Here is a 20,586-nt window from a genome sequence, read left to right as displayed (position 1 = left end):
TGTGTCTAATAAGCTAGTTGTTGAGCTAAGGTAATGGTTACTGTGGAGGCCCTATAGGGAACCCTGACCTACTGGAAATTTAACAGCGCAGGGCAACGGGAGGGAGTTCCAGCAAGCCGAGGGTGGATCTCAAAAGCTGGCTAGGCTGGCACTTTAGACTTTTTAATTGGCTGCAGCCACGACATACTCTCTTGTGCATCACAGGGTGTTGAAAGAGCTGGAAATACTAGTTGAGTGATGGGTGTTAGGAGACTTGTATTTCAGGTGTGTAAGCCCAGTGATCGTTACCGTTTTTTTTCGCTTTTTTAACTGTAGTTCAGATGCACTTTTTTTCAGCAGACACGGTTAAAGGGCCCAGAGTCCCAGAGTGTATGTACTAACAGTTTTCCAACATAATACTTAAACTAATCTGATCCCAAGATAAAGTAAACTGGGCAGCCCAGTGAGTCTGACAGTGGGCTCAACCGAAAGAGTTTAAAGCCTAAAAAAATAACACTGTACCGGGGGACAAATATGTAGGAATATTGTGATAATTTACGTTAGGTTGCTATGGCCTATTGTCAAGGACATGCCGCTCCTTCAAAGCCAACACTGCCACCTGGCGGTGAGTGCTAATACAAACCTGACCTGAATTTGGGGCAAACTGGTAATAACGTTTAAATTAATTATTATAATTAGACTAAAATAACAGAGAAAAATATTTGTGTAATTTAAATTGACTCAAAGATAAAAACTTGTCGGTATCAGTGGTGCAAATTAAAAGAAATTAATTTTTTCCCCTCTCGTGGATCAATTAGTTATGTCTGGAGATTCAGACCAATGCAGTCGGTCCAGGAAAAACGTATTGACAGCCTGCAGGCTGACGGAAGTTGCCTGCATCCTCATCAGCAAACTTAAGGGTGAGTTGCCAGTAAATGCAAAATAAACGCTGCATTTTTTTTTTTTTTTTTTTTTTTGTACTTCCGTCAGTAATTCTCCGTCTGGAAAGGGACTGGTCGAGTATTGGTACTGTCGTGCAGACTATGATCACTGACAAGCACCCTAGCGAGCTGCCAGACGGCTAACATGCCCGGCAGGTGTGTGTGTTACAGATCATATAACAGCAGTGGGATGAGTGGCGACTATTTTTTTTAATGCTTCGTTATGTTTTCCTGTGGAACCACAAAGAAGGGGAGGTTTACTCTTATTTGTCTTTCACCGGTAGCCGATAAATCAGAAGTTGCTGGTTACACAACAATGCACTGAGCCTCTGTGTTTTGGTTTTGTGTGCTGTGCTTTTCAGGCCCGAGCCTCACAGGAGAGGAGGATTGAGGATACTGGCCTCCATGGTAAAGCAGAGGTACCTTCGCTGCCATGTCCTCCATCTCTGTGTCGACGTCCAGTGGATGCTGCCGTAATCCTGGTGCAGCTGCCATGGCAACCCAGGGTTTAGAGCAAGCTGTGCTGGCTTCAGATCGCTACGCCAGACTCATCCTGGCCCAGATGAACAAGATGCGCCTCCGCTCCGACTTCTGTGACGTGGGGCTTAAAGTCGGCGGCCGTGTCTTCAAGGTGCACCGGCTAGTGCTTGCTGCCAGCAGCCCCTACTTCTCTGCCTTGTTCGCTGGTGGGATGAGGGAGGCAGACAAAGAGGAAGTGCAGATCCTTGGAGTGGACACTGATGTCTTTGAAATCTTGCTGGAGTTCATATACACAGGTTTGCATCAGCCCTGATATCCCCGTCTTGAACTTCTTGAATATTTGTGTTGTTTTGTAGCATTCCCAATCTCTCAGATATACTTTCCCTTCAAGACAGCAGTGTTACCTGTTAAATGCAAATTAACTAATTAAGGCTGTTAGCAGATATTTGGGAGTGTGTTTGGAGACTAGGAAAATCTCATTCGTGTGTATCTTCTCTCTGGTCCTGACTAACACACCTGCCTCCTTTCCAACATCAATCTCTCTTCAGCAGCTGATTCATAATCCAGCAGCTAGGCTTCACACTGCATCATAACAATCCTGATTTCTGTCCATTGACAGACTTTACCGATCACATGTAAAGCACACATATGGGTATGACCCTGAGTTACAAAGCAGAAATGTTGATCCTTCGCAAGAAAGTTTGCAGCGTTAGATCTACAGATAGCTGTACAAAGTCATGGCTTAAATGTAAAGGTGATTGTATTTCTGCTAACAGGTCCTTTTGGGGTTTTTATCTTTTTAATGTCAGTTTTTGCTCTTTTATTATATTACATTTTAAATTTCATTTAAATTTGGCTTCCAGTTTGGTTTTCTATGTCTTTTTTTACCTTCCTTCTGCTTTTACCCATCTGTCAGGGCTCTTTAATAACTAATTTTTTACAGTGATATGTAAATGTAGGCACTTATTTGCTCAGTCTCTTTTTTCCTAGTTGGAAATGTGCTCTCTTTCTGTTTAGGAGTGATCAGCGTCACTGTGGAGAATGTTCAGGAACTGATGGTGGCAGCCGACATGCTGCAGCTGAATGAGGTGGTGTCCATCTGTGGGGAGTTTCTTAAGGGTCACATGGACCCATCCAACTGTGTGGGCATCTTTCAGTTCCTGGAGCAGATCGCCTGCATGGACATGCTGGAGTTTACTGAGAACTACATCCATGTTCACTTCCTAGAGGTACACACAAAAGACCAAGTCTGTGTTTTATTTTCTGTTCAAATGAAACAGTATCATCAATTTCCATCAGCAACAACATTTATGTTGCATAAACTCTTTCTGTAGTTTCCACATCGAACGTTCACAAATCGACCCTCTCGACCACTTCCCCTCTAGGTGTGTGTCACTGATGAGTTCAGGGGCCTGTCAAAAGAGCAGCTGGTGAGACTTTTAAAAAGTGAGGAGCTGAGGATCGAGGATGAGTACCAGGTTTTTACGGCAGCCATGGAGTGGGTTCTCCAAGACGTGGCAAAGAGGAAAAAACATGTGGTAGAGGTGTTGGAACCAGTCCGCTTCCCTCTGCTTTCCCCACAGAGGCTGTTCAAGTACATAGAAGGTAGGAAACTTGTGACATTCTTCCTCCTGTTGCATTTAATACTTTCAATGTCGTGTGTTTAATACATTGTTTGAAAATTTGAAGTAACTCCTGAGATTCAAAGCCTCATTTTTTCTTACATTTTTAGGTATTACCGACTTCAGCCTGCGGGTGGCACTGCAGACTCTGCTGAGAGAATACACTGAAGTCACAAAGTCCCCCAAAGAAAATAAGATGTACAGTCAACTACAGCCAGCCAAGATGAGACCCAGAAGAAAAGCCAGGAAATACCTCTATGCCATAGGTTTAGTATCTTTGCTGTGTTACGTCTAAGTGGGGTGGAGTAAAGGGTCCCAAGATTTAAATTAGTCTTGCAATGCAGCAGATCTGATGGTGGAGCTTTTCTTCTTGTCTCATGTCAGGAGGCTACACTCGGCTGCAGGGCGGCCGTTGGAGTGACAGCCGGGCGCTAAGCTGCGTGGAACGCTTTGACACCTTCAACCAGTACTGGACCACTGTGTCGTCACTGCATCAGGCCCGCAGCGGGCTAGGAGTCGCAGTCCTGGAAGGCATGATCTATGTGGTGGGAGGTGAGGGAGAGAGAGCTGGGAGTTTGCTCTGCTTTAAATAGAGAATTAACTTTAATGAGTAGAAATCTGACAACAAATGGTCTTTTCTTTTCCTTACTAGGGGAAAAAGACTCGATGATTTTTGACTGCACAGAGAGATACGACCCAGTTACGAAACAGTGGGCCGCCGTGGCGTCTCTGACTTTCCCTCGATGCGGAGTCGGTGTCTGCCCCTGCCACGGAGCTCTGTATGCACTCGGTAAGGGTCACACTAGAACTGGAACACACCACCTAGTGGTTTAAAGAAATTCTAAGAACTTAGAAGACAATAGAAAACACTGAAAGTGAAAATTTAAATGCACGAGTTCTTGCTGCAGAAGTTGAGGTTGTGCAATACCACATTGTGAAAGGACAATAAAATAGCTTAGTAAGTGTAATTAAATCATAACGGGCATCATGGGAGTATTTAGGAGAAAATGTGCCTGATTTAATTTCACTCACAAACATAATAGAGAGATGTGGCAGTCTGCAAATGCAGAGTGAGAAAGGGCTTTCTTACAATCCGGGATGCTGCGTAAAATATAAACATAAACAACATGCAGTGATTTGTAAATCTCAGTAGAATGCAAAAAATGTATTGTATTTAAAGAATGCTTCAAAAATATTTGCCCAAATAAGTGGTGAGATGACCGACAAGTGGTGACACTTTCTTCTGCACAAACTTTAAGTCGTGTTTTTCCTGTTCTTCTGCAGGTGGTTGGATTGGCTCTGAAATCGGAAAAACCATGGAGCGATATGACCCGGAGGAGAACAAGTGGGAGGTCATTGGCAGCATGGCTGTTCCCCGCTATTACTTTGGCTGTTGTGAGTTCCAAGGTGTGTCCGTCCCTTTAATACATTTAAACAAAATAAATGCATCTGTATAATCAGGCGTAAAAGCTTTAATCAGATTTGTTATGCAGAAGAAAGAATATAACGAGAAGTACTTGCACTGTTTTCACATTTCTCTTTGCACGTCACCACCTGAACCCTCAGTTCTGGAGGTCAGCTCTAAACGCAATGGTTTTTACCCAGGCTTCATTTACGTGATCGGAGGGATCAGCGACGAAGGGATGGAGCTGCGCTCAGCAGAGGTGTATGATCCCATCTCGCGTCGATGGAGCGCCCTGCCCGTCATGGCCACTCGACGGGCCTACGTGGGCGTCGCATGTCTCAATAACTGCATATATGCTGTGGGCGGCTGGAACGAGGCTCTTGGTGCTTTGGAGACAGTAGAGAAGTACTGCCCAGAGGAGGTAAAGAGCCAAAATAATCTGTTTACAAATTTTAACAGATGCTCCAACGTTCTCCTCACGTCTGCAAACGTCTGTCCGCAGGAGAAATGGGTGGAGGTCGCTGCGATGTCTACGGCACGCGCCGGTGTATCGGTGTCGGCAGTAAACGGGCTGCTGTATGCGGTTGGAGGAAGAGCAACCACCAGAGACTTCTCCGCACCCGTAACGGTAGATTCCGTGGAGATCTACGACCCTCACCTGGACACCTGGACCGAGGTCGGCAACATGATCACCAGCCGCTGCGACGGCGGGCTGGCTGTGCTCTGACAGACGGGAATGTCCTGCACCTGAATCATTCACCAAACACAGCATAAACTGGAGAAAAGCTGCACCTTAAGAGACATACAGAAAAGTGTGTTTTGGTTTAAACAGCCTTTCATATGTTGTCATAGTATTTATACATGGATGTCTCCTTTTTGTTTTTTTAAATTAATCAATGAATATGAACATGAAAGCACATTTAGTACTGAAATCTGCCAAAATGTTCTTTTTACTGTTACATGACTCTCCTGTGTCCTTATTTTCAATTCAGTCACAACGTTAGAACAATATATTTGAAGGCACAGCTATCTTGGTGATGACAATTATTTTTTATAGAAGTTCTATTTTTGATGAACCACAGAGGGTTTTTTGAAAGTCCCGTGGGGCACTAAGAAAACTGCTGGCGGGTGATGAAGCACTGTTTAGTTTCTTTTAAAGAATTTTTGGAGGGCGGTGCATTACCACTCTGAGCCCTTGAGCCTAGTTGACAGTAGAACCACATAAAACCTATGGCTGCATTAAGTTTAAAAATTTCTGTGGACTCGAACAGCATGCCAGAGCGCTCCTTTTCATTCCACTGGATTATTTATGTACATATGTTTCTACTAGTGCCTCTCCATCGCTGTTTACACTTCATTCCGAGCAAGTAAAGACTGCTTTATCATTTCAGATTTGTACTATCTGATGTTGAGGTGTGCAGCCTATCGCTTAGAAATATGTTCAGCATCTTTATGGTACAGCATCACATTTCCTCTTGTTTTCAAGCTGACCGAAGTGGTGCCACAGCACAGCTTCTTTCTATCATGCACAGTTAAACCTTTGCAAAAACACAATACTACACCACACTGATAATGCTGCTTTTCAGACTTAATAAACATCGCAAAACAGTTATGTGTATGCTTTATTTCATTTTAACCTTATTCCCTTCTTTTTCAGTGTAGTTAAAATGTAATAATCCCCTCTGATAGTTCTGTGCAAACACCAGCATGCAGGAGGACATTACTCCCCGATATCCTAGGTGATGGTACGTAGGTGTGTTGGGTTCATTTGTGAACGACCATGTTAGTATTATTAGATTCGTTGCACGGATGTAAAGCTGTTTGAAGCAGGAAAGTTTTCTTCTGTATTGTGCAAACAAGCGAACTACAGCAGTCACACTTGCTGTAATTACACTGGATGTCTCACTGGGATTGTGGCTCATCTATTTGGAGCCGATGTTTACAAAACACTGAGACTGTAAATGTGGGATCACTTACTTCCAACTCTGCTATAAAAACTCCAGTGTGTCTGTTTAATGGACAGCCATTTCTACCTAAATGTGAACTTCAGTTTCCTGTTTTCAGCTGACAGGAGTGCCACTCGGTGTGGTCTTCTTCTCTTGTAACGCATCTGCTTCAATGTTTGACATGCTGTGCGTTTAGAGACACAAATCTCGATACCTTGGCGGTTACTCATATCAGTCCGTCTGGCACTAACAACCATGCTACGTTCACCTTTCTTCCCCATTCTGATTCTCAGTTTGAACTTCACGGGCCTAAATTAATTCCTGCCATGTGATTGGCTAATTACCGGTATATATCTACATTAAAGAACAGGTGTACCTAATAAAGTAGCTGGTGACCTTAAAGTTTTTAAATGCAAGAAGAATGAACACCTTTATGTGACTGACCGGTGAGAAGCAGCTAAAATTAACAACAATCCGATAAATAATTAATGTTTAACACAGCCGAGGCAGCAGGTTAGAACTCCTATAAACAAAAGCACATGAATTTCTACAGCTGTTTTGACTAAAAGCTGCCTGAAGCTCGATTTTTATTATTTCAACTTTTCCCATAAAAAAAGAGATGTTTAAATAATCTGTTTAAACACATGTTCCAGAAGAGTATTTTTCCCCTGTGTTTAGCGCAGCAAAGAGCATGATTCTGCATGTGTTAAAGGAATTCTTAAGCCCATTGTTTGTTCTTTGCTATATTTAGGTATTTAACTCACTCCTCATGAGATGGGAATTTCACCAGATATTTTGCAACCCAGGAAACAACTGCTATTTATTTTCAAATTATTATATATTATTTACATAAGAGCAAAATTGGCTCATTCAACTGTAGCACCACAACGACTGTCTGCAGATGTTCACCTGATGTTTTCCATTCTTATGTTCATGCAGTTAAAGAGACAAACTATCCTCTTAAAATCACTTCTAAGTCTCTATGAACTTCTTCTCTGGACAGAGCTTTTTAAGCACCAACGTGGCCACCAGAGAAAAGGTGGCAACCAGAGTGAGAACAGTTCGCATGGCTTTGAACCAGGCAGGGTAGCCAGGCAGAAGAGTCAGGTCGTAATGCAGTGACAGGCCCAGTCCCATTACAACAACTAGAGCTCCTTCAGCTATGTTGTCCCTGCAGAGCAACGCCAGCCAGGCCAGAAGCGACGGCACCACACTGTTACCCAAATTCATCCAGTCTGGCTGTGCGGGACTACCAGCTGGGATGGCAAACCCCCAACGGGCACCTCCCAGGAACGACACTATAGAAGCTCCGTACACCACTTGAGCATATGCCACTTCAGGGTGGAAAGATTGTGTGGCAGCCATGAGAAAAGGGGCAGAAATAAAGGGGATGAGACCAGAAAATCCCAGGTACAGAGCTGGTTTGGGAGCCTTGGCGAGGGCTCTTAAACTGAAACCCTCTTTGCTGTCACTTCTCTCTGATTTGCCTCTGGAATCCTCGTGGCAGAGATGTGATGTGTGCCAGCTCACAGGTTTGATGTTCAACAGTCTGCTGGTGGTAGATGGTCTGAATGACATAAAGACAGAGGAGGCTCGAGTGTGAAGCAGCACAGTTTTTGTGCTGTAGTTTGGTAATCTGTTTATTTGCTGAAGACATCTCCATACTGGAACCTGAAACCATGCACAATCACAGAACATCATGAATATTCTGTTGGCACCTAGAGAATTATTGCATTCGTTAGTAGGCATGATATATTTATCAAATGAAAACTTTTACTATTCTTACCCCAGACAAAATACGTCTTCCAGAGACGAAGCTAATCATATTCGGCGTGGAAAAAGAATCACACTTACACAGCACATGCAATCTGAAGTTTCAGTGACGAGATACACCGAGCTAACGTTGGTGCAGCTAGCATTAACCTCAACCTGATGTAATACAAGGCTGTGCTAATGTAACAACCTATAAACCACAGGATTTATAGTTACCTAAACGTTATCATATAAATGTTAGTCAGAGAACGGTTTTCAGTGGCCACCGAAAACACAAAAACATATAACAAATTGTGAGAAAGTTCATATTTCATATGCTAAAGTAGAGGTCGTTTGCTTGCCGTCAGGATATCGGCGCTCGATTAAATGTCTGTCTCTTAATATTTTTAGCGGAACCAGACTGACTCTGATATCGACTGGATTGGCTGTCCTTGGCGGGGAGGTATTATGTTGCGTTCAAGGTTGCAAAATCCCACATTGTTTACTATTATCGCCGTTTTCTTTGAATATTTAGAAAAATAACAAAGAAACATAATGTTGCATCTTTAGACATTTGTATATTTTATTTATCGGAGTTTATAACAATTACATCGAAGCCGCACTGTTTAGCCTGCTGAGATGAAAAACTCGTTAGACTCCCAGTGAGTTGCATAATCACGACAGATCATGAATGGAGCACAGTTGAGGCTGTTCGAATCCCCCTGTGCCAGCGCCAGTGGTAAGATCACCGAAAACCCAAACAAACATCGATAGTCCTGCGATTAAAGCAGTTTATATTTGCAAAAAAGTGCAGTGTCACTGGTCTCTGCAGAGTGAGTGTATATTTGAATCAACATATATCTACGACTATCCTGTTTATTGGAAGGTATCGTAGGAAAGACTGTAAGTTAGCTCGCTAGCACTTAGCAAGCTAATGAATGTGTGCTGCCGCTGCTAAGGTAGCCATTTTGAAACTGTGTTGTTCCAACGAAGCAAGGTCTGTTTACCTCTATTGTATGTCCGTGACAACTGCTTAAATAGTCAGTTCTAGTTACCGCAGGCGTATTAAATCCGTGTTTACTGGACTAAGCCCTCTAGCCTTGCTAATTCCTTTCAAATACCAACCAATTTTCTCGGGCTTCCCAACAGGCTAGATAGCGCTAGCTATTAGCTAACAATTCCTATGCTAACGTTAACCTGAGTTATCTCGGCAGAGTCAGCTAGCAGTGGAGTTAGGACAGATCTGACAGCGCTGTTGTGTGTGGTACTTGTTGGCCGCTTAGCGTCTTTAATTATTTCGATGAACTTTTAACTTCATAACATTCAGCTAGTCATTTAGTTGAAGTGTGTGTATGCTGTGTTAAGGTGGGTCTGCTGTTTGTGTACATGTGAGTTGAGCGCATTTAGGCGTTATGCAGGGTGTTTTCCAAAGGTAGAAGTGTTTTTGCCGCCGCCATTCATTGGAGTGTTGTTTCAGAGTGAAGGAAGTGTGTGCGCTGCACATTGTACCTCGTGCCTGTGGTAAATTCATTGATGTTGAACTGTTACGTAATAGTTCAGTGGGTGCACGCTATCAAGCCCGAATCAGTGAAACAAGGGTGCATATATATTGTGGGGTTTTTGTTGTTTGGGTTTTGAGCCATGCCTTCGTGCATGTACGAACATGGTGTTTGGGATTGTCACCTCAGTTTCGTGCCGTATTTACAGACACTATTGGGCCCATTAATATTCGCAGCAGTCTGCGCACAGGAAGATAGCGTGCATGTTATTTTTATACTGGTATAAATATTTCACTTAAAAAAAGCCGACACTGTTTTTAAAAGAGCCAGCTTTCAGCCTGAAAGGGATCTGAGATCACAGAGTCCTGATTGATTTTTTTTTTTCTCCTCTCTTGCATCTCTCAAGACGTCTTTGAGTGTCAGAAGCGTCCTTTTTTCTGGAGCTGATTTCTCTTGAATTGGAAGTTATTTGGGAGTTTATCAGTGAGGGCGGAATGTTTTTCATAGTGTGATAATGGCTGACACAAACTGAAGCTGTTTGCAGTAATGCAGCTCTAGACATACAATATCGTTTACGTTTAGCTACTCTGTCTGGGAAGTTTGTTTTTCTTCTAAGGCTCCTGAATTAATAATCTTATAGTTATTTTGGGCGTAGTACTTTGCAGCATTATTGACCTATTGCTCTGTGTTTTCTAATGATTTGATCACCCCAGTTTTACAGTTAAAATTTTAGCATCTGAAATAATTAACTTCTACAGTGCACCGTTTAAAAAAAACAGTTTGAACACAAGCTGAACAAAAGTTCATAAAGTTATATGTACTGCTGGGTTCTTATATCAATCTGTATTGTTAGGTAATTTGGACCTATTATGTTTGTTTCCACATCCATACTTTTTATTCCTGGACTCTTCCAAAGATGCTTTGCATGATTCACAATCAAAATAAAACTTGTATGACTTACACTGAGCCTCGGTGAAACCCTCGGGTCATCCTTTGTGTGAAACTGCTCTCCCTTTTAATATCACCTTCCTTTAAACCGGCGTATCTCTGATTTTCTTCACCTTGCAAACAAAGGGTTTGAACAGCAGATGGATGAGGCTTTTGTCCTGACAGCCAGAAGAACTGTGTGGCTGTGTGCCTGAGATGGCCTTGTTATGGGTTTAAAACCCGTCTATGAAAGCAAGATCAGCCTGATCTCGTTATTTGAAATGTTTGCCAAGTTTAATATGAACATCTGTTATTGTAGCAATGAAAAGCATGCTAGGTCCACTTTGTGAAAAGTGTAGTTAATTTTGTGTGTTTTTGACCCCCAGAGCTTTAAGGCAAACCTCTTTTTTTCTTTCTTTTAAAATTTATTGCAGGTCCTGTGCAAATACCCGTGAACCATAAAGCAAGAAAATCTGAAATCTGCACTGAAACTTCCTGTGTGAGGGGGGAAAAGCACTTTCAAAAAGGAAAGGAAAGACCTACTTGACAATTTTTTTGGATGTTGCGGCTTTTCAACTTTCACTTTTTTCTCCTGAGGAAAAAGAGTAGTTGATCACTTGAGGATTTCTTTTTGGACATGTTTGGCTGTTGCTAAAGCCATCTCAACTTTTGAATTTTGATTTTGCATATCTATGAAACTAGAGGTCCACACTGTTCCTGCTACAGTCAAAACCTGAAATAATTTGATGGGAGTAAAATATATAATGCTAGAAACAGCATTATGATGTACCATTCAACATCTTCACCGTTTCACTAACGAGAACTTATTATGTCGGCAATGTAACGTAGGGCTTCACTGGCTTCATTGTCATGTGACTTTGAACCTTTGAGTTATTTTCTCCAAACAAAGACAGTCTTTTCACCATTTTAATGAGGTGAGCAGTGGTTTGCAGTGACCTCCATTGCCAATAAAAGACTGTCTCTCAATTAATTTTTCTTTTCTGAATGTGTTTGAGTAGGTCTTAAAATGATTCGGTAAAAGGTGAGTCAACACAAAAAACATACTGGCACACAGTGTGGCAGGACAACACCTGTCTCTCTCCACGCACCTGGTGTCAAAGTGGAACTGCTTCAAAAACCGTTGTCCATGCTTCAGTGCAGACGACTTTCACAGACTGTTTCTTTATATTAATAATAACCTGGCTCTTCCTCCCATTTGGGACAAATCACTAGTCAATCAATTTGTTTTGCCAATCAGCATCAAGTCTAATCAGGTTTCAAGTCTTACCATGAGATTATGAGCAAATGGTTCAAATAAATTGAGGAATTCAATCTATCTGGAGAAAAAAGAAGAAAAAAAGTTGCCTGGACTTGAATCAGTTGAATTCATTGCACAAGACCGGCATTAGAACTGATTGGATTCTGGTTCAAGACAGAAAATCTGTTCTGCATAGACTCCTATCTTTGGACTTCAAAAACTGCTTCCTGTTTGGCCAGTTCTCTGGATTGCCATTCCAGATCGTTCCTGCAGTTTTTTGACATATCTCCAAGTGCTTCAACCTGGACGAAGGGATCTGCCTCTGGGGAAAGGGGCTGCGCTGTCCTGGCGGAGGTGGAGAGGAGGTTGTTGGTGTGCTGCCTCCCATCTGTCAGTGCACACACTCTGATCAGTGCCAACAGGCCTGAGGAGGAACCGAGCCCAGCCGGACCGAGAGAGGAGGCAGAGGACTTCAGAGCCACAGACTCTGGGGTAATGTCAAAGTTTCACCCAGCCGATGAGGACAAACATGCATGAGCGTGATGTTAACTAGTGTAGTGTGTTTGTTTTATTTGAATTAATTATTTATTTGAATTAAAACATGCCAAGCACGTATATATTTAATATAATATCTATATTATTCTGCACAAGATGTTTACATCCATGTTTTCAGCTGAGAATAAGACTCCTTGGCTTCTCTTGTGGAAAAACTTTAAGCAGTTAACTTTAGATAACTGATGCTAGACAAAACACATGAAAGGGATGACATGCAATCAAAGAGAAATGGGATTTAATTCTACATCAGAGAGTCGTGTTTCTGTGCTTTCAGTTGCACACTGAATTTAAAAAAAAATCTTTTGGTAGATCCTGGCCATGAGGTTTGATGCCTCGATCCACTGACCGGAAACACTGGACCTAAATGGCGCAGCATGACTTTGTCCCTGCCTGGCTTAACTTCTCCACACCCCAGCCTGCCAAGGTAGGTGTACGTATCGGTGTGTGTTTGTACTTTATGCGCTCACAACAGAAAAGAAAGAGAGAGACGGAGATTCCAAGTGTATCTCTCACTGATGCTCAAACACCTTTAACAGTGTTTGTGCACCTGAGTATGAGAGTGCATGTGTGTGCACTCAGCAATGAAATGTGCTTAGGGACAGAAAGTGTAGTCAGAACATGGTTCAGTAGAGGGTCATCAAAACCTTTTCAACTTCAAGTAACCACTAAAGGTACCACATTAGGTTTTAAAGAGGACCTATTATCCTAACATTTCCCTCTATATATGTATAGAAATTTTCTTCAGCATGTTGTCTTTAATCCAACTTTAATCTGTCTTTAATCCAACTCTTCTTTTTTTTTTTTTTTTCCTGATTGGCTGCCTCTTGCACACCTGAGTTCAGAACAATAGGTTTTTGGGGCTTCAGTGATCATAGCCAGAGCTGTGGCCCTAAGATGACTGTATTAAACGGGGACTCTGCTCTGTTGAAGATTCAGGCAGTTTTATTCAAAGTCCTCTCGAAGTCTGCCCGAAAGGTGCACGTGCAGTTGGTGCATTGTAGCGTAGTGTAGCAGTGGATGTCTGTGCCGAGCCTCACACTCACTGTCTGATGATAAAAATAAGTTCACTCAAAGCCAGTAGGACTGTTGCATACCTGTGGATGTGGAAATGATAAAACCATTATGACCACGAGGGGTGACTGCTGTCATTGACATCAATCCAGAGTCAGTCAGTAAAGAGTTAATAGAAAACTCCGAAACCTATGTTCTTGATTCACAGGTGTTGCTCCTACATTCACTGATCTCATTTTATTTTAAACTTTTGCCATGTTTGATGTTTAATGTCCTGGTGAGGAGTCAGATTCCTGGAGGGACTGGTTCTAGGTCTTCAGAATAGCAACACATGCTGCTTGAGTGAAATTTGTGATGACCAAATGTGTTTTGTTACCACTCTATTCTTCAGCCTGTCATTTTTTTATTTTTTTTTTGTAGGCTGATTAAATTTTTACCCCTGAATTTTGCTGACTGGCATATAAGGCCACTTTAAATCCCTTTTCGGGTCAACATTGATGCCTAGTCAGCTGTCTAACAGTTATGTTAGATGTGTAAATAGAAGTAGCCCGTGTCATATCTCACATTAAGTAATATGTGATGTGGTCTCTCGGTGTCTTCACAGCACAAGTAAGAGCCTCTTCTACGCAATTAATATTTTCCTGTATCAGGGCAGTAACGGTGATAACAGTATCAGCGTCATGGACATGCAAAACCATTGAATTAAAGAGGTGGTCTGAGATATGAATACTGACTGTTGAACCAAGTGATGTTATCCATTCGGCAGTAGGTGGTGGCCAACAAGAAAACAATGCTGACTGAATAACATTTATAAGCTGGTTAATTCCCAAGTCTAAAAACCAAGCAGCATCTTCAGCATGTAGTTTACATGTTTGAGCGGTTTATTGGAGCTTAGTGTAATCAGTTGCCAAGCTCATTGGTCTCTGTGAAATCGAGATACTAGACAGTTATTATCCACCTTGCACACAACTTCGCCTCGGTGTCATTTATGTCAAGGGATTAGCCAGCATACGCCAGACAGGCTGAAGCTACATTTTCTTAGCTTCTTTTTGTGTGTGTCTGAGTTGAGAAGTCCTCCATGAAGCTTGAAGAAAACAATCTGATTTGATCTTTGAACCTCAGCCGATGACTAGGATATGATTCATATCAAGAGGAGCGCTTTTAGTCAGTATTATTAAACCTTCAGGATTTACCACCAAGAGCTGGGTGTGCAGTGTTTGCTTGGATTTTTTTAGGTTTTCTCATTTGCACATTTCTTATGACAAAGTTTTATACGATTCTATGTAGTTTCATTTTTGTCTTCCTTTTTTTTTTTTCTCCACTTTCGCTCCTCAAGAATAGATTGACTCATAGTTAGAGGGAGAAGGAGAGAAAAAAAAAAGTACAGATGGGAATTAAGCTAATCTAAGTCTCTTCGCCAGGACAAAAATAAAGTAGGAAAATGTAGTGAAAAATTCTCTAATTTCAGTTACAGTTATGCAGTGGCCTGTTACGTTATTGTCCACTTTCTCTGGGCATTGTTACGTATTAGCTTTGATTAACACTGTTCTCTTTCTCTCCTCCTCCAGTCCCCTGCTGCCAACCTTGAGAAACAAGGTGATCTCCCACCCCACAAAGATGCCAGAACTGCCGTGAGCCGCCGCCGCCACAACTCTTCTGATGGTTTTTTCAACAATGGCTCCCTGCGTCCTCCGACAGGTAACAGTTCAACCTGTTGTTATTATCTGGGGGCTTTACTGCATGAGGGGAAGTGTGAATGGAGCCTACTATTCATTTTTGTATTTAAATTTCTCAGTAAGAATAAAAAGGTTGCAGAGAGGTGGTTTAAAGCCTTTCATATCATGCAGCACATTTTAACCTGAGTACTCTCTGCTGTGTTCCTCCTCTGCTTTCCCTCTAACTTTATGCAAATGTACTGGGACGTATGCTTCTCCCATTTCTGCACACATCAGATTCCAGGCTGATCTGGTCCTCTGCAGTTTGTTATACAATACAAACACTTAAAAAATGAACAGTATAACAACAGGATATTGTACTGTACAGATATGATGTATTTTCTTTCAGGAATGGCTTTGAAGAGAGAAAAATGCATGACATAGTCATACCTTTTTCAGATATCACACTGTTCCAATTAAATGCATTGCCACACTGTATAAACAGCTCACTGACAATCTTGTGTAGCTGTAGCTAAAACACAACCTCTGGGTCTTTACACACTGTGTTACTGTTGTAGTTTTTTGTTAATAAGTTACAGTACATGTTAATCTCAGGAGTGTCAAACATGAAGCCTGGGGGCCAGTACTGGCTCATTAAAAGGTATAGTCTTGCCCAGTGGCCAAGTGTTTGCAGTAAAGCCATGACTCAAATTCTACAAAAAATGCTTTTTTTCTTCTTCTTTTTTTTCTTCTTTTTTTTAAATGGGTGGAAATTTAAATTATTTTTAGATCTGGACAATTATGTATGATTTAATTTTTAGTTACAAATATTCTAGATTTGAAAGTTTTGTGCCTTTCTGTTGTGATCTGTAAATATTAATTTACAACATAACAATAGTAGACTGAAGGAATTCTATGAATGTGGAAAACTTGGCTAGGCTGTTTATCATTGGGGTTTTTTAACTGGTCAGTCATTAAATGAAAACAATGATCTAATGAGCAGTAATGACTTCTGTTGTCTGACAGTTTTAGGTGAATTGGGTCTTGGTTGAATCCCTCTGATTTAGACATCTAGTCAGGTGAAAGCTGAATGAAGCCATGTTGGACATTCCCTTAAGAAAAAAAAAATCGGCTAGCTGTGAATGAAGAGTGAGTAGGACAGTATAAGACAACCAATAAGGAAATGGGGGAGATATCAGTCAAGTGCACTTTGTACCTGTCAGCACAGCCTGCAGAAGAAGTCTAATCAGACTTCTTAAGCTGACACACCCATGTAGGAGGAGTGGAGGTGTCTGTCAAGGCTTTAAAATCATCCTTAGATTTAAGTCAGCTGCCACCTACATTGTTTTTTTTTTTGGGGGGGGGGGGGGGGGGGTTGTATTCAAAACTGCTAAGGTGCGATTATAAAGATAGTGACGTTGACTACTTGTTTTATGTTCTCAGTGATCGACAGTTAGGGTTTTATGGAGACTCAAAGAAAGATGAATTAGATTCTTTTGTTCCAGTTTTTAAGATCTAGAGTTGGAGTCTTGCATTTTGTGTAGCTGAAGATCTAAGCAGGAAATAAACTTCTGATGTAAGAGCATCCAGTTTGGGTCTCCATCTTGGATAATGATATGATGTGCTTGGATTATAGTGTTGAAGGCAGTGGTGTCATAACAGTGCTGTAAATGGGTGGTGCTGGTGCCGTATCGTCCTTCGCACGCACGCACACACCTCTCTGCTTTCTCTGTAGAATATGGCTGTTATTTGGTGTCCTCCACCCTGCAAATCTGTTTTTGTACAGTCCCCTCTTACTGCTGTCATCAAGTCGTTTGTGTGAACTAAGAGTAAATGTGGTGTGATGCCAGTTTTATAATGATGGTTCACCTTCTCTGTGAATCTCAGTGATGGTGTGGAGTCTCACATTCCTATTCAGCTGTTTCATCTCAGTTTTCTGTGATGTTGTTTTCCTGGGTGAATCATTTCTTCACCCAGGAAAAAGTTTCTGCGTTTCTTCTTTGCCGTCCCTCCATTCTCTGCTTATACCAAATACATGCACACAGTGTGAGTCATCAGAGGTTATTACTGTCACAGAGAAATAGTGTTAAAGATTCAAGGCATTCAGATGTTATTTGTGAAGGTTGTGAGGAAACCCTTGCTGTCAAAGTCACATTTCATTGGTATTGCTTGTCAGACAGTCATTATTTCCACTGTATGTGTCTCTCTCTGGAGGTGATGGATGGCAGCAGCCCTCTCTGCTTCTGAGACATGACTCAGTGGACTCGGGGGTGGCTAAAGGAGGGCACGGTGGGCTGGCAGGGGCCTCATGTTGGAAGGAAACCCCCAGCTGGCATGGAGCTCCGCGGGGTTCCCAGGACAGCCACCACCACCAGGGACGCCACCCCAAACGGGGAGGAGGCGACAGGGACAGGCAGGGGGGGCACCGGCAGCGCAATGGTAACTTCCATCCCCGCAAGGGCACCTCGTACCCGGACAAATTCCCCAACGAGGAACGCAAGGACAGCAAGGACGACAAGCTGAAGTTTGTGGAGGAGGACTTTGTGAGTAGTTGACCTCCGTTTTTCCTGTTACATTACAGTGGGATAACTACTGGAACCATTTTCTCCTTTTCAATATTTGCCTTGTAATAGAAGCAGAAGAGGATTTATGAGTGTTATGCCTCATAGTCTGTACTCAGATTATTGCCTTTAAACATAAGTTGTAATTACAAAATTTGAAAGATTACATATTTAATGTAGGCACCTGTTTATTTTTATTTTTAGCCTTCGCTCAACCCTGAAACAACTGGAAAGCCTGGGGCTCAGACACGAGCAGTCGCTCCCCACGCTGGAGTATGGGGTAAGCTTTTCGCCCTGACTCAATTTCTGTGCTCAAAAAGACAAAAGATTTTTTCCCTTGCACCATCATCTCTAAGATTTAATTTGATTGTCTTGATTATGTTCCAGAAAATCCACCGAGTGGCAAACAGATGGTGTCCAAAATGCTGGTTATCAAAAAAATTTCCAAGGAGGATCCCAGCACAGCCTTCTCTGCAGGGTTTGCCACTGCTGGTGCCCTGCCAACCAACGGCAGCAAAGCTCCCATCACAGGCTCCAGCGTCTACAAGAACCTGGTCCCAAAGCCGGCTGTGGCCCCTACCAAAGTATGACTGTCGAGATGTTTTGAGTTAATTAACGGCTTGCTTGATTCAATTTCCGAGAGAAGAATTGCTTATCAAGCAAATGTGCATAATAGAGATAACACCGGTGCACTGGCCAGCGTGCATGGTAGCCTGCAGTAAAAGAGTTTTTAAACACTCTCATGTCCTCTTTTCCAGAGCACCCAGTGGAAATCCAGTGGTAGAGAGATCACAAAGTCTGGTCTTCACATGCCAGGCCGAGATTCAGTCTTCACCAGCCCCGTCTCTGCAGCCAAACCCAGCACCCCAGTCAGTGCACCACAGCACAATACTACAAAAGAGGTGAGAAGAAGGATGAAGCAACCCCAATAAAAAGCAAGCAGTTTTGTGAAGGTCTTGCTTTGCCATTACTACAGATGTGTCATTGTTGCCATGCTTTGAAATCAGTTGAACAGATAGTTTAGATCTCTTGCACTGATGTCTCAGGTAACAAAAAGAATAATAGTAACTTTTATTTCTCCTTTTCTGTCACTTCATGACTATTTGCGGCTCACACCTGCAGCACCCTTCAAGCACGACTCCTCCCATAGATATTGCTCCGTCACGGCTGAAGTTGATGCGTCGCGGTCCAGACCGTAAGAGCGAGTTCCTGAGAGCTCTGAAGGACGAAGGCACTGGAGAGCTGACAACAAGCAGCAGCCCAGGAACATCAGGAGAGGTAGGCAGCAGTTTGGATATTTAGTTTTTTTCCCCCCCAAAGTATTAAAAGGGACCCATTAAGCTAAACACAGGGCCAGAGCAAAATTCATCACACTGCTTCTTCTTTTTACGTCTCTTCTGTGCTTGTGTCAAGCTGCATGAAATTCCGTATATGGTCATGGTTCCTTATACGAGGAAGTGTGCCTCACAGCTCGTGGGTTGTTTATAGAAGCCAGGCAATGGGCAGCCAATCACATGAAGGGATTATTAGGGAAGGGGACCTGCACAGGTCCTAACTGTAGATCATTTAAAACCTCAATCAAAATGTAGAGCTAGAGACTAGCATAATAGATACACTTTAAGAGAATGTGCTGCTGAATGTGGAACACGATCATGGCCTCTGCATTCTCTGCACATAGAAGTCATGTGTGAAATGTAATGTTATGGTACTGGATAAGAGCTTTTTGTCAGCACATAAAGGACAGCTGGGGCTAAACTTGAAAATAATTATTGCAGGGTGAAAGCAGCACCCCAGAGCCCAAAGCCTACAGCGAGGAAGGCTGTCATGAGAATGGTCTGTCTTACTCTCTGAGTGACTCAGACACCGAACACCTGTCCAGCTCCCTGGAGGCAGAGCACAGGTAGGACACTGCTAACAGCCTTATATATACACACAGGCCAAAACACACAGACAGCTAAGCAGAAAATTACTATGCTTATCTAGGTTGCTGAAGGCCATGGGCTGGCAGGAGTACCCAGAAAATGATGACAACTTCCTGCCTCTGACAGAGGACGAGCTGAGAGAGTTCCAGACTAAAACTGAACAGGTGAGCTCTCAGAGGAAACGCTGACTCTGCTTACGTCTAGCTCAACTCAGTCTGTCTCACACATTAAACGACGTGATTGTGTTTTGACCAGCTGAAGAGGAACGGCATTCAAAGGAATGGGGTTCTCCCGAGGACACGGGGTGTGACCCTCCACTTCACCCCCTGGAGGAGTGTGGCGGAGGCACACGTCGAGGAGGGCTCCGAGTCCGAAACCAGTAGCAGCAGCCAGACCTCTGATGACGACGACTGCATCAAATCCTAACGTGGCTTTATGGAACAAAAAGAAGAAGAAGAAAAAATACCAACAACACATCAACAGCCAACACCACATCCCAGCAAGCAATTCCCCTTTTCCTCTGTCATCTTTGTTTTTTAGAGCACCATTCTGAAGATCTTTCTTTTTTGATTTTGTTTTTTTGTTTTTGTTGTTCTTGCACAAGGGAAAAACCAATCATATCCCAGTGAAGGGGGAGATTCCTGCTCTGCCAGACGTCGTTTTCCCTGCGTTTCCTCCTTCACTGCAGTCCCTGCCCTCTTTTGACCGATTTTACACACACACACACACACACACACCCACAAACCCTCCGTCTCCTCCCCTTCCTTTTTCTTCCTCGCTTTGTGGAACTGAAGTGTTCATCAAGAAAAGAAGGGCAATGAATGCACACTTGATTCTGCTTTAAACAGACTAACTCATTTCATTGATGATGCTGATGACACATTATTAATGATATTAATAAAAATTGGTTCCTGACAAGCTGATATGTTTCAATATGAATCTGGCTACTGTGGTGTTTTTAAGTCCACACATCATGTGACTATTTGTAGATGGAGTCCAAATGATGCCAGTATTTCCTGTAGGACGATTTTTGTTTCTTGAAGGACAGAGTAGCAACAGCTGTAGATCAGTAA

At 42.5% G+C, this 20,586-nt stretch overlaps 3 protein-coding genes across 8 annotated transcripts; 2 read left to right on the top strand and 1 right to left on the bottom strand.

Moving 5' to 3' along the window:
- The first annotated feature begins 816 nt into the window (after positions 1 to 816).
- On the top strand, positions 817 to 6,008 carry ipp (intracisternal A particle-promoted polypeptide). 2 transcript variants are annotated; one of them, XM_080907239.1, is made up of 10 exons: positions 817 to 899; positions 1,283 to 1,696; positions 2,418 to 2,629; positions 2,786 to 3,005; positions 3,133 to 3,288; positions 3,407 to 3,574; positions 3,675 to 3,812; positions 4,307 to 4,429; positions 4,628 to 4,848; positions 4,930 to 6,007. In XM_080907239.1, the coding sequence occupies exons 2-10, from the start codon at positions 1,354 to 1,356 to the stop codon at positions 5,152 to 5,154; spliced, it is 1,806 nt and encodes a 601-aa protein (XP_080763365.1). In that variant the 5' UTR covers positions 817 to 899; positions 1,283 to 1,353; the 3' UTR covers positions 5,155 to 6,007. The 2 variants fall into 2 exon arrangements, with proteins under 2 accessions (XP_080763365.1, XP_080763366.1); XM_080907240.1 differs by lacking the exon at positions 817 to 899 and adding an exon at positions 993 to 1,076 and having other exon boundaries at positions 4,930 to 6,008.
- Positions 6,009 to 7,160: 1,152 nt separating this feature from the next.
- On the bottom strand, positions 7,161 to 8,523 carry LOC308412710 (transmembrane protein 69-like). Of its 2 annotated transcripts, none has more exons than XM_080907242.1 (2): positions 8,228 to 8,523; positions 7,161 to 8,044 (listed from the first exon to the last, which is right to left on the bottom strand). In XM_080907242.1, the coding sequence occupies exons 1-2, from the start codon at positions 8,234 to 8,236 to the stop codon at positions 7,346 to 7,348; spliced, it is 708 nt and encodes a 235-aa protein (XP_080763368.1). In that variant the 5' UTR covers positions 8,237 to 8,523; the 3' UTR covers positions 7,161 to 7,345. The 2 variants fall into 2 exon arrangements, with proteins under 2 accessions (XP_080763368.1, XP_080763367.1); XM_080907241.1 differs by having other exon boundaries at positions 7,166 to 8,044; positions 8,160 to 8,522.
- Positions 8,524 to 8,711: 188 nt separating this feature from the next.
- gpbp1l1 (GC-rich promoter binding protein 1-like 1) lies at positions 8,712 to 20,452 on the top strand. Of its 4 annotated transcripts, none has more exons than XM_080906781.1 (12): positions 8,712 to 8,864; positions 10,986 to 12,301; positions 12,674 to 12,788; positions 14,944 to 15,073; positions 17,245 to 17,573; positions 17,796 to 17,871; positions 17,979 to 18,175; positions 18,350 to 18,493; positions 18,714 to 18,869; positions 19,367 to 19,491; positions 19,575 to 19,677; positions 19,769 to 20,452. In XM_080906781.1, exons 3-12 carry the CDS (start codon positions 12,729 to 12,731, stop codon positions 19,937 to 19,939), a joined length of 1,491 nt encoding a protein of 496 aa, XP_080762907.1. In that variant the 5' UTR covers positions 8,712 to 8,864; positions 10,986 to 12,301; positions 12,674 to 12,728; the 3' UTR covers positions 19,940 to 20,452. The 4 variants fall into 4 exon arrangements, with proteins under 4 accessions (XP_080762907.1, XP_080762906.1, XP_080762908.1 ...); XM_080906780.1 differs by having other exon boundaries at positions 8,807 to 8,958; XM_080906782.1 differs by lacking the exon at positions 8,712 to 8,864 and adding an exon at positions 8,892 to 9,028.
- The last annotated feature ends 134 nt before the right edge of the window (positions 20,453 to 20,586 follow it).

The sequence above is a fragment of the Rhamphochromis sp. 'chilingali' genome, assembly GCF_963969265.1.
Source record: "Rhamphochromis sp. 'chilingali' genome assembly, chromosome: 16".
Lineage (NCBI taxonomy): Eukaryota > Metazoa > Chordata > Actinopteri > Cichliformes > Cichlidae > Rhamphochromis > Rhamphochromis sp. 'chilingali'.
Note: the sequence above shows the minus strand (reverse complement) of the source record. Positions and strands in the feature narration are given on the sequence as shown.